This window comes from Pollachius pollachius, assembly GCF_949987615.1.
Source record: "Pollachius pollachius genome assembly, chromosome: 2".
In the NCBI taxonomy this organism is placed as follows: Eukaryota; Metazoa; Chordata; class Actinopteri; order Gadiformes; family Gadidae; genus Pollachius; species Pollachius pollachius.
In genome coordinates this window covers 43275455-43287954 of record NC_136935.1, presented here as the reverse complement: position 1 = coordinate 43287954, position 12500 = coordinate 43275455, and the positions used below count along the sequence as shown (strand labels likewise).

General features: G+C 49.1%; 2 protein-coding genes across 2 annotated transcripts in view; one reads left to right on the top strand and one right to left on the bottom strand.

Annotated features, from left to right (window-relative positions):
* The window catches only part of slc5a10 (solute carrier family 5 member 10), a gene marked incomplete at its 3' end in the record, with an annotated part of 22089 nt that overhangs the window by 1172 nt on the left and 8417 nt on the right, over positions 1 to 12500 (top strand). The window contains exons 4-10 of the mRNA XM_079729503.1: positions 506 to 610; positions 1453 to 1558; positions 1971 to 2051; positions 2501 to 2706; positions 3731 to 3866; positions 11444 to 11551; positions 11689 to 11839. Of these exons, the coding sequence (XP_079585629.1) occupies positions 506 to 610; positions 1453 to 1558; positions 1971 to 2051; positions 2501 to 2706; positions 3731 to 3866; positions 11444 to 11551; positions 11689 to 11839 (893 nt within the window). The remainder of the gene's footprint in view (positions 1 to 505; positions 611 to 1452; positions 1559 to 1970; positions 2052 to 2500; positions 2707 to 3730; positions 3867 to 11443; positions 11552 to 11688; positions 11840 to 12500) is intronic.
* On the bottom strand, positions 2879 to 10938 carry LOC307070829 (protein FAM83G-like). Its single transcript, XM_079729502.1, has 5 exons — positions 9647 to 10938; positions 8271 to 8438; positions 6652 to 6776; positions 4323 to 5721; positions 2879 to 3665 (listed from the first exon to the last, which is right to left on the bottom strand). Exons 1-5 carry the CDS (start codon positions 10130 to 10132, stop codon positions 3321 to 3323), a joined length of 2523 nt encoding a protein of 840 aa, XP_079585628.1. The 5' UTR covers positions 10133 to 10938; the 3' UTR covers positions 2879 to 3320.

Sequence of the window (12500 nt, the reverse complement as noted above, 5' to 3'; positions counted from 1 at the left end):
GTAAATATGTACCGATGGACACACGCAAACACACACACAGTACATACACACGTGCAAAATAGGGGTGTGGGTGGACGTGTGTGTGCCCGTCAAGTCTGTTAGAATCATCAAGTCCATTGTCGTGCCAAGAAACAGTTCTCGTTAGACACCATGAAAATTCCACAACAGGGTGTTACAAAACACACACACACACACACACACACACACACACACACACACACACACACACACACACACACACAGAGTTATGTGGTTATTTTAAATGCTGACGCTGCAATAAAATACTCACAGTCTGACTGCTTGATATAGTGTTTGCTATATTTATACACTTAACATGTAGCAAAATAACTTAGCTAACACTTTTACTGTAGCCATTACTTTAGCTCAATTGTGGAATTTCTCATCATTCTTTGTCCTAATTTACTGACCAGGGCGGCAAGTCATGAACACAAACATAAACGTAAACTTGTGAAAGGCCCCAAACACTGCTCATGTGTGTGATCAGATTGTAACAATGCCAGAGTACCTGGGACGTCGTTTCGGAGGAGAGAGGATCCGAACCTACCTGGCAGTGCTGTCTTTAATGCTGTCCATCTTCACCAAGATATCAGTAGGACACCAAAACACACACACACACACACACACACACACACACACACGCACACACGCACACACGCCTACACACAGGTACAGCCCCCCCACACACACACACACACTCACACACACACACACACACACCGAACACACACACACACACACACACACACACACACACACCCACACCAAACACACACACACACACACACACACACACACATTTATACTTGTACCCTTATGATAAATCGTCCATAGAAATCCCAGGGCCCCATCTTGACAGGTGTAACACGCCTCAGCAGGCAGCCATTTCGCCAGAGGGCAGTCCTTTATATGAACCCAACGCCAGCGCTAAGATAAATATGTGTGTTTCAAGTGGCCACTTGAAAAGGAAAAGCTGTGATTCTCAGTCAGACCTCTAGTGACTGGACAGTGCACAAGCCCCAGGGTTCCACGTATAAAATGATTACATGCTCCCACTTGTTGCCTGTATCTGGTGAGGCACTGTTGTTCAGGTAGGCCTCTATCATACTGCGATCAAAACTCCACCCTAACATCCTTAACACACCGACACACCCCTTTACTCACTCAGACACACACACACCCACACGCACACAGACACACACACACACACACGCACACACACACATATACATGGCCTTTTTCCAGGTGCAATGCAACAACTTTTTAATCAAATCTGGAGCTCGGGAATGTCCCACTTTAGTCATTGATTGATCTGCTGCTCATGTTTTCTAGTGCAGAGGAACAACAGCCCCAGTTATCTTTGAATAAAGGTTATAGTTTAGTCATAGTTTGTTGTGTCCCTGTGAGGCTGACTGAGAGTGTGTGTGTCTCCAGACCGACCTGTACTCTGGAGCTCTGTTCGTCCAGGTGTGTCTGGGATGGAACCTCTACCTCTCTACCATCCTCATGCTTGTTGTCACGGCTCTCTACACTATCGCAGGTACACACACACACACACACATGCATACGCATACATACACACACTCACACACTTATACACACACTCACACACATACGTACATACACACAAACACACAAATGCATGGAATAATGCACACAAGCATGCACGCGAACACACATGGGTTATCACACACACGCACACACACATACACACACACACACATGCAAGCACACTAGCACACACGCATGCGTACAAACACACAAAGACGTCTTATCCCACGTACAAATACAAGTACACGTGCAGGCACAAGTACAAATGGCTGCAAACGCACACACCTACACAAAATGTAAAATCTGTATAGGTTAATGTAAATAATGCTGATGTACATCATTTTGGTGGATGTAATATTCCAGCGTACCTTTCCACACTTCCTCCCATGTGGTGTCTTCAGGGGGACTGGCGGCTGTCATCTACACCGACACCCTGCAGACAGTGATCATGCTTGTAGGAGCCATCATCCTCACTATCACTGGTAGGCCAGCCTTGGATCCTCCTTAGCTATTAGATCACGTGTAACACTTTACAATAAGGGGCCGTTAATTAACCGTTGATTAACTTTAGTTCCTTTCTGTGTACTATTAACTGACAGTTTATTAACAGTAAGGTAATCTAGTCTAGTAATTTTTGATTAATGGTGTTGCTGTTTAGTAATGGTGTTAATGTTCAAACCAAGGTATTCATTTATACACTATTTAATAGGGTTAGGGTTAACCCTTACAAACTAACCCTAGCCATACCTCTTACCCTATGCTAATGATATATAATAATGCTTATTAATGCATTACTTAAACGTGTTAACAAATGTTAATTAATGGTTCATTAATGTAGCCTTATTTTTCAGTGTTCACGCTAATCAAATGAGTCACAAAGAAAACATGGTCCTCATGAACACTTGTGTGTATGTGTGTGTGTCGTCCACAGCGTTTAACGAGATCGGGGGCTACAGTAACCTGGAGAAGGTGTACAGCCTGGCCATCCCCAGCAAGATCATCCCCAACAGCACCTGCCACCTGCCCCGGGAGGACGCCATGCACCTGTTCAGGGACGCCACCACCGGGGACCTGCCCTGGCCCGGCATGACCCTGGGGCTCACTATACTAGCCACCTGGTACTGGTGTACGGACCAGGTACACACGCACAGAGACACAGACACAGTCAGACATAGACTTACACACACACACACAGGGTTCAGAATGGACAGCAATGTGGGAACTTGCATTTGTATTTTCTATACAAATGCAGCGCGTGTTTTTTTACATTTTTTGATTTCAAAGAAGAGGCACGCTTAACAATGGCATGTTTTTATTTACAGTACAGTATGTTCACTCTTTGTCCCCCTCCCCCCTGTCAACATGTTTTTTTTTTTTTCATTCTGCCAACTCGATGTGATTGGACATGCGTCGAGTCGACACACAACATGTGCTCAGAGGCAGTTTGAATAACCCAGCCGCTATAGCTCCAGTAACCAATCAACATCAAGCAAATAATAAACAGGTTTCCTGGTTGTGTTAACAGCCACGGTCATGGTTCAGTAACTATTGACACGTTTGCATCGCATGCTTAAAACCACACGCCCAGAGACAGATAAGATCCTCCTATGTAATAATATTGAATGATTCACCGTGTCCTTAAAGCCAAATTCATTCACATTCAATCCAAGATTGAACCCGGCGATGATATCATGTGTCCCCTGGAGCTGGCCCTTGCTCTAACTACGAGAGGCTTTCTACTGGACCTCGTTCTAGCTATAAGAGGCCTTTTTCTGGACCCCTCCGGCCCGCGTCTTCAGGTTTTTCAGGTGTCCCAGCTTTGAGAAGGAAACCCCTAGAAACCCCGTGGGGTTGGAAGGCGTCGGCTGTGCCGTTGAGCCGGCGTTGCCTTCCTTCCTGTAGCCGGGGCTGGGTCGTCGTGGCGACCGGCTTGCTCGCGCGCGGTCACTGTCCATATGCATCTGCTGCCCTAGACCCTGCCAGTAACGATGCCCTCCAATCACACGGGCCGAGGAGTTTCCCGGCCTGTGGTAGCTTCCTGGTTTGGCCACGATGATCTTTGGCCCCCGACCTGGTGACCTTGAGGACTGGAACAACTGTGTGGAGATGAGGAAGAGAAGGATTAAAGGATGAAGGTGTGCGTTTGTTTGTGTGTGTGTAGGTGATTGTGCAACGATCCTTGTCTGCCAAGAACATGAGCCATGTGAAGGGTGCGTCGATCCTTGCGGGCTATCTGAAGTTGCTACCCTTCATCTTCATCATCCTCCCTGGCATGATAAGCAGAGCCCTATATCCAGGTATGTGTGTGTGTGCATATATGCATGCATGCATACATATGTAATACTAATGTGCGTATGTGCGAGACAAGGAAGAGAAGGATTAGGATGAAAATTCAAACGATGATGGTGTGTGTGTGCCTGTGTATTTGTGTGTGTCTGTGCGTGCATGCGTGTGTGGCTTTCTGCCCACCTGCCTGCGTGCGTGCATGTACGTATGTACATATGTCCGTTTGTGGCAGAAAGAAAACCCCCATACCATTTTCAAGTAACAGCCGAACCGCAATTACCAGTTTACAAAAGACAGACAATTACACCTTCCTGCGATCCAATCATAATGTTTACCACTGCCATGCGGATGACTCATGTTCACCTCGTTACCGGCCAACCTACTCAAAAAGAGCAAGACGAGACATAACCGTCCGCTCCTCCCCACATCAATGACCTCGTAACACGGACCAGACGGCCTCATCTCACCTGCCCTATGTGTCTGTGGGGGGACTGCTGTGAACCCCTGTGGAGCTGCTGCGACTGCTGAATCAGGGACCGCCCTTCCTCCTGCTTGCTGGGAGGACGCAGGTCCAGCATGCTCTGGGAGAAGCGGGCCATGACGTTGAGCCCGTCGCCAAGGCGACCGCCGTGGCCGGAGCCCGTGGTGCCGCCGTTGGTCAGGCCGTCGCCCGGCTCCGACTGGTTGCACTCGTAGAACTCCTCCCCTTCCGACGCGGTGGAAACGCTGGAGGGGTTCTCCTGGGTGGCTGGGTCGTCGCACATTACCTTGGTGCTGTCCTGGCTGCCGCCGCCGCTGTCCTTGTCCCCGCGGTGGGACACCAGGCGGCCGCGGGGTCCCGCCGACGACTTCTCCGCCGCTTGCTGCGCGTCAATCTCCGGTATGTGGATCTTCCTCACCAGGCTGATCTGGGGCTGGCTGCATGAGGGGTGGGCCTGCTCTATGACCAGCTGCAGCGTCCGCGGTTTCGGGACAGGGGGCGTCACCGTAGCGGCATCCCTGGGCACCTCCGGGGTCGGTTCGGGGGCCTCCGTCGACGACAAACCGTCTGAATTGCCCTCGGTTTCCGCTGTCTTCAGGGGCGAAGGGTCCCTGGACGGGGGCTTCCCTCGGGGCAGGACGCTGTCCGCCGGGGGGGGTGCGACGGCATCTATCTGATCGGCGGGCTCCGGTTCGGGCGGGGTGTGTGTCGGCTCCGCCGCGGGCTGCACGCTAGGCTCTGTCGGGGCAGCGGGGACGTCACAAGTCTGAAATGGCCCCAAGTCTGTGCGGGGCACGGCCGGGGCCACCAGCTCGGGCTCGGGGTTGGGGGCGAAGGGCGAGCTGAAGCGTATGGCCTGGCTGGTCTCGAACATCTCCGAGCGCTGCAGGTGCACCTGGTGGGCTCGCTTGTCGTCCCTGATGTTGATGAAGCCGATCACGTCGCGGGGGGGGTCCGGCTCGGGCCAGGTGGGCAGGTAGTTGATCATGTAGGCCTTCTCCAGGTGGGCCAGTCCGGGGTGCAGCGGGGGGGCCTCCACCTCCTCCCTGATGCGCCCCTTCAACATGATCAGCCCCAAGGGGTTCTTGGAGCCCGTCTTGTTGCTGGAGTTCTGGTTGGAGGAGCCGGGGCTGGCGTGCTTGCCGCTGGTCACCAGGGCGTACTTGGGGTTGATGAGCTTGCGGGCCACCGCGGCGGAGACGGGTACCGGGGCCGAGTGCAGGACCGGGTCGGGGGCGGGTTCCTCTCCGAAGGGGACCTTGCTGAGGGAGACACCCCTGGAGGTCAGATAGAGGTCGCGGAACTGCTGGTCAAAAGTCTCCACCACCTGGCCGGTGATCACGGTGATGAGGTTACAGTCCAGACGGGAGGACAGCCATGTGTAGCTAGGGGAAACAACAACAACAACAACAATAGAGGGATGTCAACATACGGCGCTGGTTATGTCTGCGTGTTTACTGTTGAACAGGAGTACAAAGTGCTGAACAGAGAAATCAGCATAACAAGAACCAGTAGTAATTAACTGAAGAATCTGAATCACAGAGATCCATTTGAGAGGTAGAGTCAAGCAGAAAGGAAGCGTAGCATGCGACTTGATCAGAAGTTGATGTGGTTCTAAGATGTTGTTGAATTAATTAAATTACCTCAGGCCAGACGCTATACAAGCTGTTCATTGCAATCGCATCTGTACCTACACTGCTCCATTACCTGGGATTCTCCTTTAAACTTTCGCTCAAAGCTCTCTCCTCCATTGTTCTCTTGTAACTTCATGTATTCCCTCCGTGCTCAATTCTAAGTTACAGGGCAATTCTCCTTCCAACCTTTGAAGGACTTGTTGGCCTGGTTGTGCGATGAAGGAAAGGTGCATGCCATGTGGTGCCTAGAAGCGCTCGTTCTGTATCGCTTTACACATTAAACATTAAAGAGCGATAAGAATATACATTACATTAGACTTGATGAAGTCACAATCGACTCCATCAATCTTTCATCGTCGTAGAAGTAGCAACAAATAAGGCCAGTCAATTATTTATAAAAGCGTGCCGAAACTCGGTTCTACTATATCATTGACATATATAACTTGTTTTGAGGATCTTTTGTGGGTGGCTTTCAGAAAGGAAAGTGAAGATGAAAGTAGGTGGGAGAGTGAGGGAAGGATTTATAGTAAATGACAGAAGGGTGTCACTACAAGGCGTCTTTTAATAAACCAGTTGGAACTGGATATCAACAGATAGGAATTCCTTCTGCACTTAAATCGTACAAAACAAACAGAGTTCCGTGGTGGACGGTACCCAGGCAGCAGGACTGGGTGAACCCACCTGTAGGAGCCCGAGATGGCTCTGTCTCCGTCCACCAGGAGGAAACGCTGGTTCAGAGAGCCGCACACCTTCTGGGCCACGCGGGTGTGGAACTCCACGCCGCCACAGCTACGCACACGCAGGTTCTGCAAAGAGACACACACACACAGACACACACACGGGAACGCAGAGACACCCATACGTACACACACACACACACACACACACGCAAACACACACACACAAACACACATACACACATACAAACATACACACACACACACAAACAGACACCCACGCGCAAACACACACACACAGACACACACAGACACAAACACACATACACACATACGAACATACACACACTCACACAAACAGACACCGGTGCGCAAACACACACACAGACACACACAAACACACACACACAGACACAAACACACACACACACACATACAAAGACACAGACACACACGAATGCAGAAAGAAAGGAGTTTCTGTTAATGTCAATAAAAAGCGTGAATCCTAAATTAGGAGAATGAATACACTTCTTTGTCAACAACCCAGCTGCTACAATACCCCCCTGTTGAGCGATCACGCAGGCTTAAACACGTTGACGACCTGTGTGTGCTTATGTGGGCCCGACACACCCTGTGGTATTTGTCTTTTGCCTTGTGATCAAGGTGTGGCGTATAAGCTGCATTATTGCGTGGGGGAAAAGTTATTTCCCCCAATGCTAATGGGGCCTCCGCAGAGAGACGAGGGGGAAGAGAATGACTGGGTTTAGACTTTGGGATTAGACGGGAAATGTGAAAGAGATTAAAAGGAAATCTCAGCATCTCATCTGTGTGTGTCTGTGAATGTGTGGGAGCATGTTGATGCGATAATGTCCAATTTTCTGCATTGTAAACAATCAACAGCCTTATGTGGGCCTTAATCCACTAAACTTCACTGTGAACCAGATGATAGGGGTTGATACAGGAAGGTTCACTTCAGGTACATGAGGACTGCATAGCCTCTCTCCTTACCCCCCTTCCCCCTCCCTGACTCTCCTAAAAACACCCCTCTCACACACGTATTGTATGTTTGTACGTCCTGCCACTTATTGTACGCACTTATTTTATGTTTGTAGGTCCTGGCACTGGTGTTTGAATACGGGGAATGAGTTAACCTAGAAATCGTAGGTGCTTGACACTTGTTCTATGAACATCCTTACTGTACTGACAGATTCTTCTGACAAATGTACTTAATGTAAGTCGCTTTTGGTGAAAGCGTCTGCTAAATATACATTTAATGAAGATGTAAACTGTAAAATGGAAGGATCCACAGGAGTCAGCCCTCTGGCTTACTTCTCGCTGGAAATTACTAATTGCATGGTTTTGGGATAAAACTACAGTTATTTTTACCCACTTAACCTCCTCAAAAAACATTAACCAGGCTTTTTGATCTGCAAGTAGAAAATCAGCTTTTTCAGAGAGGAGCTGGAGAGAACAATATTATGGCTGTGTTTTTCACAACTGGGCGGTCCTTCCTCTCATTTATCTTTAATCACACTGGAAAATAACAGCTGAATTAGTGTGTGTGTCTGTGTGTGTGTGTGTGTGTGTGTGTGTGTGTGCGCGGGTGTGCGGGTGCGTGTGTACCTTTAGGTGCCCGCGATGCATATCAGCTCGGCTGCACATGGCCAGGAAACAGGGCACGGCTGCGTGGTCGATGATGATGTAAACAGGGATTTTACGCTTGAAGCTGGCGTCCAACATGTCCCGGAAGATATCCACGTCTGTGAACGCATCCATCACCACAGCAATCACCTGGACACACACATAGAAACGCAAACACACACACAAGCAAATAGCATATCAGGAAAATTGCAACTGCTGCTGCTACCGCTAGACTTTCGGGCGTATGAGTTGGGGATGCACTTCCACCAATACAATTAAATGCACAATTATTAAAATTGTGCAACAGTATGATGCTGGCCAGCAGCATACAGTGCAACACAATAAAAAATTCAGCAAATCAGGCAGAGAGGAAGAAGCAAGACATAAACCAGGCCAGACGCCGGGGACAATAACCTGCATCAGCGACTAAGCTATCGATGCAGTACTGTAATAATCAATCACTGCAATTCAACTGTACTAGTTCTAACATAGTTCAGCTTCATAGCTGAAGTTGAATTAAACTGTATTATAACCACTGGAATCTAAGTCTGATCGCCTGCCGGGTCTGAGTAACAAATGACTGGTCTTCCAAGACAATTATGCACGGTGCACCATGAATAACTGTTCTGTCAAAAATACGACACACTGCCGCGAACAGCAGTGTGCTTTGTGGGCTGCTGAGACAAGAGAGTGGAGGGGGGGGGGGGGGGGGGAGGGTGTTAAGGGAAAGCTGTGTGCCTAGGGTGACGGAGGGACACTCATTAAACACTCCTGGCACTCCGGCCTGCATGTCGAGCAGCAAAGGAGCCGGAAGCTTCTGGTTGATCAGTGAGTGTGTTAGAGCCTAGCTACAGGAGGGGCATTGTAGGTGCTACAATGTGCCTGGTCCATTGTTGGTTCCTCTTGGTTAGAATGAAGGGAGGGCACATAACACCGATCTGAAGTGATAAGACGTGGTCATGTTTCTTTCTTGTATAAAGGACGCTTTTCATGGACTCTCTGGCTGGTGTTGGCTTGCAGAGTGCTTTTAGCAGGGAACAAACCAAAGCAGGTTTTGTTTGAACCTTGCGTACTGTTGGTCTAGCGCATGTAGACCTATTGAGGACGTTAAACAGGAATAGCAGGGATACCCTGTCAATGTACCCCCCCCCCCCCCCCCGCAGAAGATTTCTGCACAGTTCAAAAAGAAAATTGCCACAATTGACCAATACTTTTAAGAGTTGATGATGATGTGAGTAAAAGCCAACAATAACTAGGGATATTAATGTAAGATGAGGTCAAGACGCTTAACTTCACGCTTTTAATTGCATAACAATAATGTTATCTTATCTGACTTGTTGCGCGTGCAGCGTGCATACCTTCGAGGCCGCTGCAATCGTTTTGCGCACCACCTCCTTGATGTGCGTGTGTCCCTCGATCGGGGGTTGCGTGTGCACGGCCACGCGCGTGATCCCACGGTAGTTGATCGAATCGGGCCAGCCCAGATCCAGCTCGGCCACCGAGGCCTCGGACAGGTCCGGCCAGTACTGCAGAGATAGCGCGTCGTCCACGGACGCCGGGGTGACGTTCCCCGGTCCGGCGGCCACCTCGCCCTTTTGCAGGGGATGCTCGAACCCGGGACGGTAGGCCTCGGCTGTGCGCGCGAGCCAGTCGAGCTCCGGCTCTGAGAGGAACTCCCGGATGCCCTTCTTGTGGATGGAGTCCATGAAACCATCTCGGCCCGAGGAGATGAGGGCTTCCAGCGCCAGTCTCTGGTCCTCGCTGTAGAAGAACTCCGGCTTGCTCTCGCTGACGCGCGAGTTTACGTTCTGGCTGTCCAGACACTGGACCTGTGACAACGCCATGACAACCGAGCACCCGAGCGGTTCAATTCACAATTGATTAATATCTATCCGTGACCCAATGTCAATAAATGTGCAATAAACACCGGGATAAAACCTTTATCGGCTCCCATTAATCCAGGTTCATGATGTAGATTCACGTTACGTTATTCCACATGGCGAGTTTTTGTTCCTGGCCGGGCGACTCCCCCCGATCCTTTCTAACCCCGCGTTAACGCTGCCTTTGTGGGACAGTCGGTGTCTGTTACAGCGGAGACTCCCGCAAGAAGTTCTCAGCAAAAAAACAACGTGCACACAAACGAGCACGCGTCCGCAGGTAAGGGCAGAACAAAGCGGTCCCACCCAGCGCCACTCCTATCACCTGACAGCCAGCCGCGGGGCGCCTCAGGTACCGCTCCGAGACGTGGCCCGTGACTAACACAAACGCCGAGCGCTTCTCGGTCTGTTTGTGAGTCAGAGGATAGAGGAACTTACTTTTTAGGGAAGTCACGGGCGTTCAATGTGCCCATTCCCGTGACCCAGTAAAACTTTAGCGCTGACGTCCTACTTTTTGGGTTGAGTTTCTAATTAAAACGGTAAGCTCAGACCGGTCTTTCAGTCTGCCGACCGACCGACCAGTCCTGTCCATTCAGTAAAAAGCGGTCTTCCTAGTTAGTATTCCATCGACTTTATCACCGAAATCCATTCTGTTGTTTTTCGAAAGTCTGAGTTGTTTTTTTACCCGGATCTGACCCAAAAGTCCAGACAGCGCTGGCAGCAATGTCTGGCAGGCAAAGCGTGACCCTGGAATTCGGCAACGGAAGCCCGTATGCGAGTTTAAAGGCGGAGTGTCCGGTATTGTGAGAAAGTGAACACTCCTCCCATTCCGCTCATCAGACCTGAATGAGAATGAATGTCCTTTGTTACTTACTTATATAAAAGTTATAATAATTATATAATGACTTACTGTAAAATAAGCATGGATTTAAATGTGTATCCTAACTAATTATATGGAATTACTTTCTTTAACAAAATGTCATGGATTACAACTATTATCCTATTATTATGGAATTACTGTTGCTCATTGATTATGACTGTGACGATCATATGTGTACGTGTGTTTGTGTGTGTATGTGTGTGTGTGTGTGTGTGTGTGTGTCTGTGTGCGCGTGTGTGCGTGCGTGTGTGTAGTTGCTGTATAGTAGTGTGTAAACTATCTAATACAAAAGTTGTAATTATTATATAATGACTATTAAATCATGGATTAAAATGTGTATCCTAACAAATTCTATGGAATAACTTCCTCCAACTTGTGTCTTTGTCTCCGTGCTGCAGACACCGTGGGCTGTGTGGACCCTGAGGAGTGTGTGCGTGTGTGTGGAGCCGAGGTGGGCTGCTCCAACATCGCCTTCCCCAAGATGGTCATTGAGCTCATGCCCAGCGGTGAGACGGACACATGTGCAGGCTACTCTTATGCACATATGTATCTCTCTGTATTGTGTTACCATATTTAGTGTGTGTGTGTGTGTGTGTGTGTGTGCGTGTGTGTGCGTGTGTGTGTGCGCGTGCATCGTTCCCAGGTCTGAGAGGGTTGATGATAGCGGTGATGATGGCGGCTCTGATGTCGTCCCTCACCTCCATCTTTAACAGCAGCTCCACGCTGTTCACCATGGACATCTGGAAGAAGCACCGCCCCCGCGCCACTGAGAAAGAGCTGCTATTGGTGGGCAGGTATGGCGCTCAAACCACTCAAAGGTGGCATTCTAGACCAGCTGTGTCGATCTCAATCTATGCAGGGATGGTATCCATATTCAAAAGATCGTACACAGCTTTGAGGATATATATATATATATATTCTGATAAAGAAAACCACAGGAGGGGATGCAGTAAGTAGAAGAGAAGAAGTGAAACAGTCCCTCTTTACAAACTGGACAGTATTTGAGTCAGTGTGTCACTCCTTTACTTTTTTACTCCAATACATTTTTTAAAATAGGAGCATTTCGTATTTTTTTTTTGGTTATTACATTTTTTATTTCGTTGTTTATTACTTGTTTAGGCGGCAGTTTGTGAGTAATAGCACGGCGGCCTCTCTCGCTGCTGCTCGAGTCTTAACTTAGTCGATGGACAACCAGAAGGCCGACTGAACGCATTCACCTGACTCAAAGTGAACGCTTTGGCTCCAAACAGTTAGTGGTGCTGTTATTCAAAGAATGCCACCTGGGATAAAGCAGAGGACCTGAGGGCGAGGGCGGTGCCTCCGCCTTATCATGCAGTGCCCACGTCTAGGAACACGTTTGCATGCTTGCTGGGACTGGCGGCAGCCAGTCCCAGCATCGCAGGAGTTAGGGATGCGAGCCAAGACTTATTAAAAACTAAAATGATGGCTTTGGCT

Excerpts from the sequence above, each read along its gene's own strand:
- LOC307070829 (XM_079729502.1), bottom strand. The coding sequence starts at position 10,132 with ATGGCGTTGTCACAGGTCCAGTGTCTGGACAGCCAGAACGTAAACTCG. Across the intron at positions 8,439-9,646 it reads CGATTGCAGCGGCCTCGAAG|GTGATTGCTGTGGTGATGGA; the intron begins GTATGCACGCTG and ends GTGTGTGTCCAG. Across the intron at positions 3,666-4,322 it reads CCCACAGACACATAGGGCAG|TTGTTCCAGTCCTCAAGGTC; the intron begins GTGAGATGAGGC and ends ATCTCCACACAG.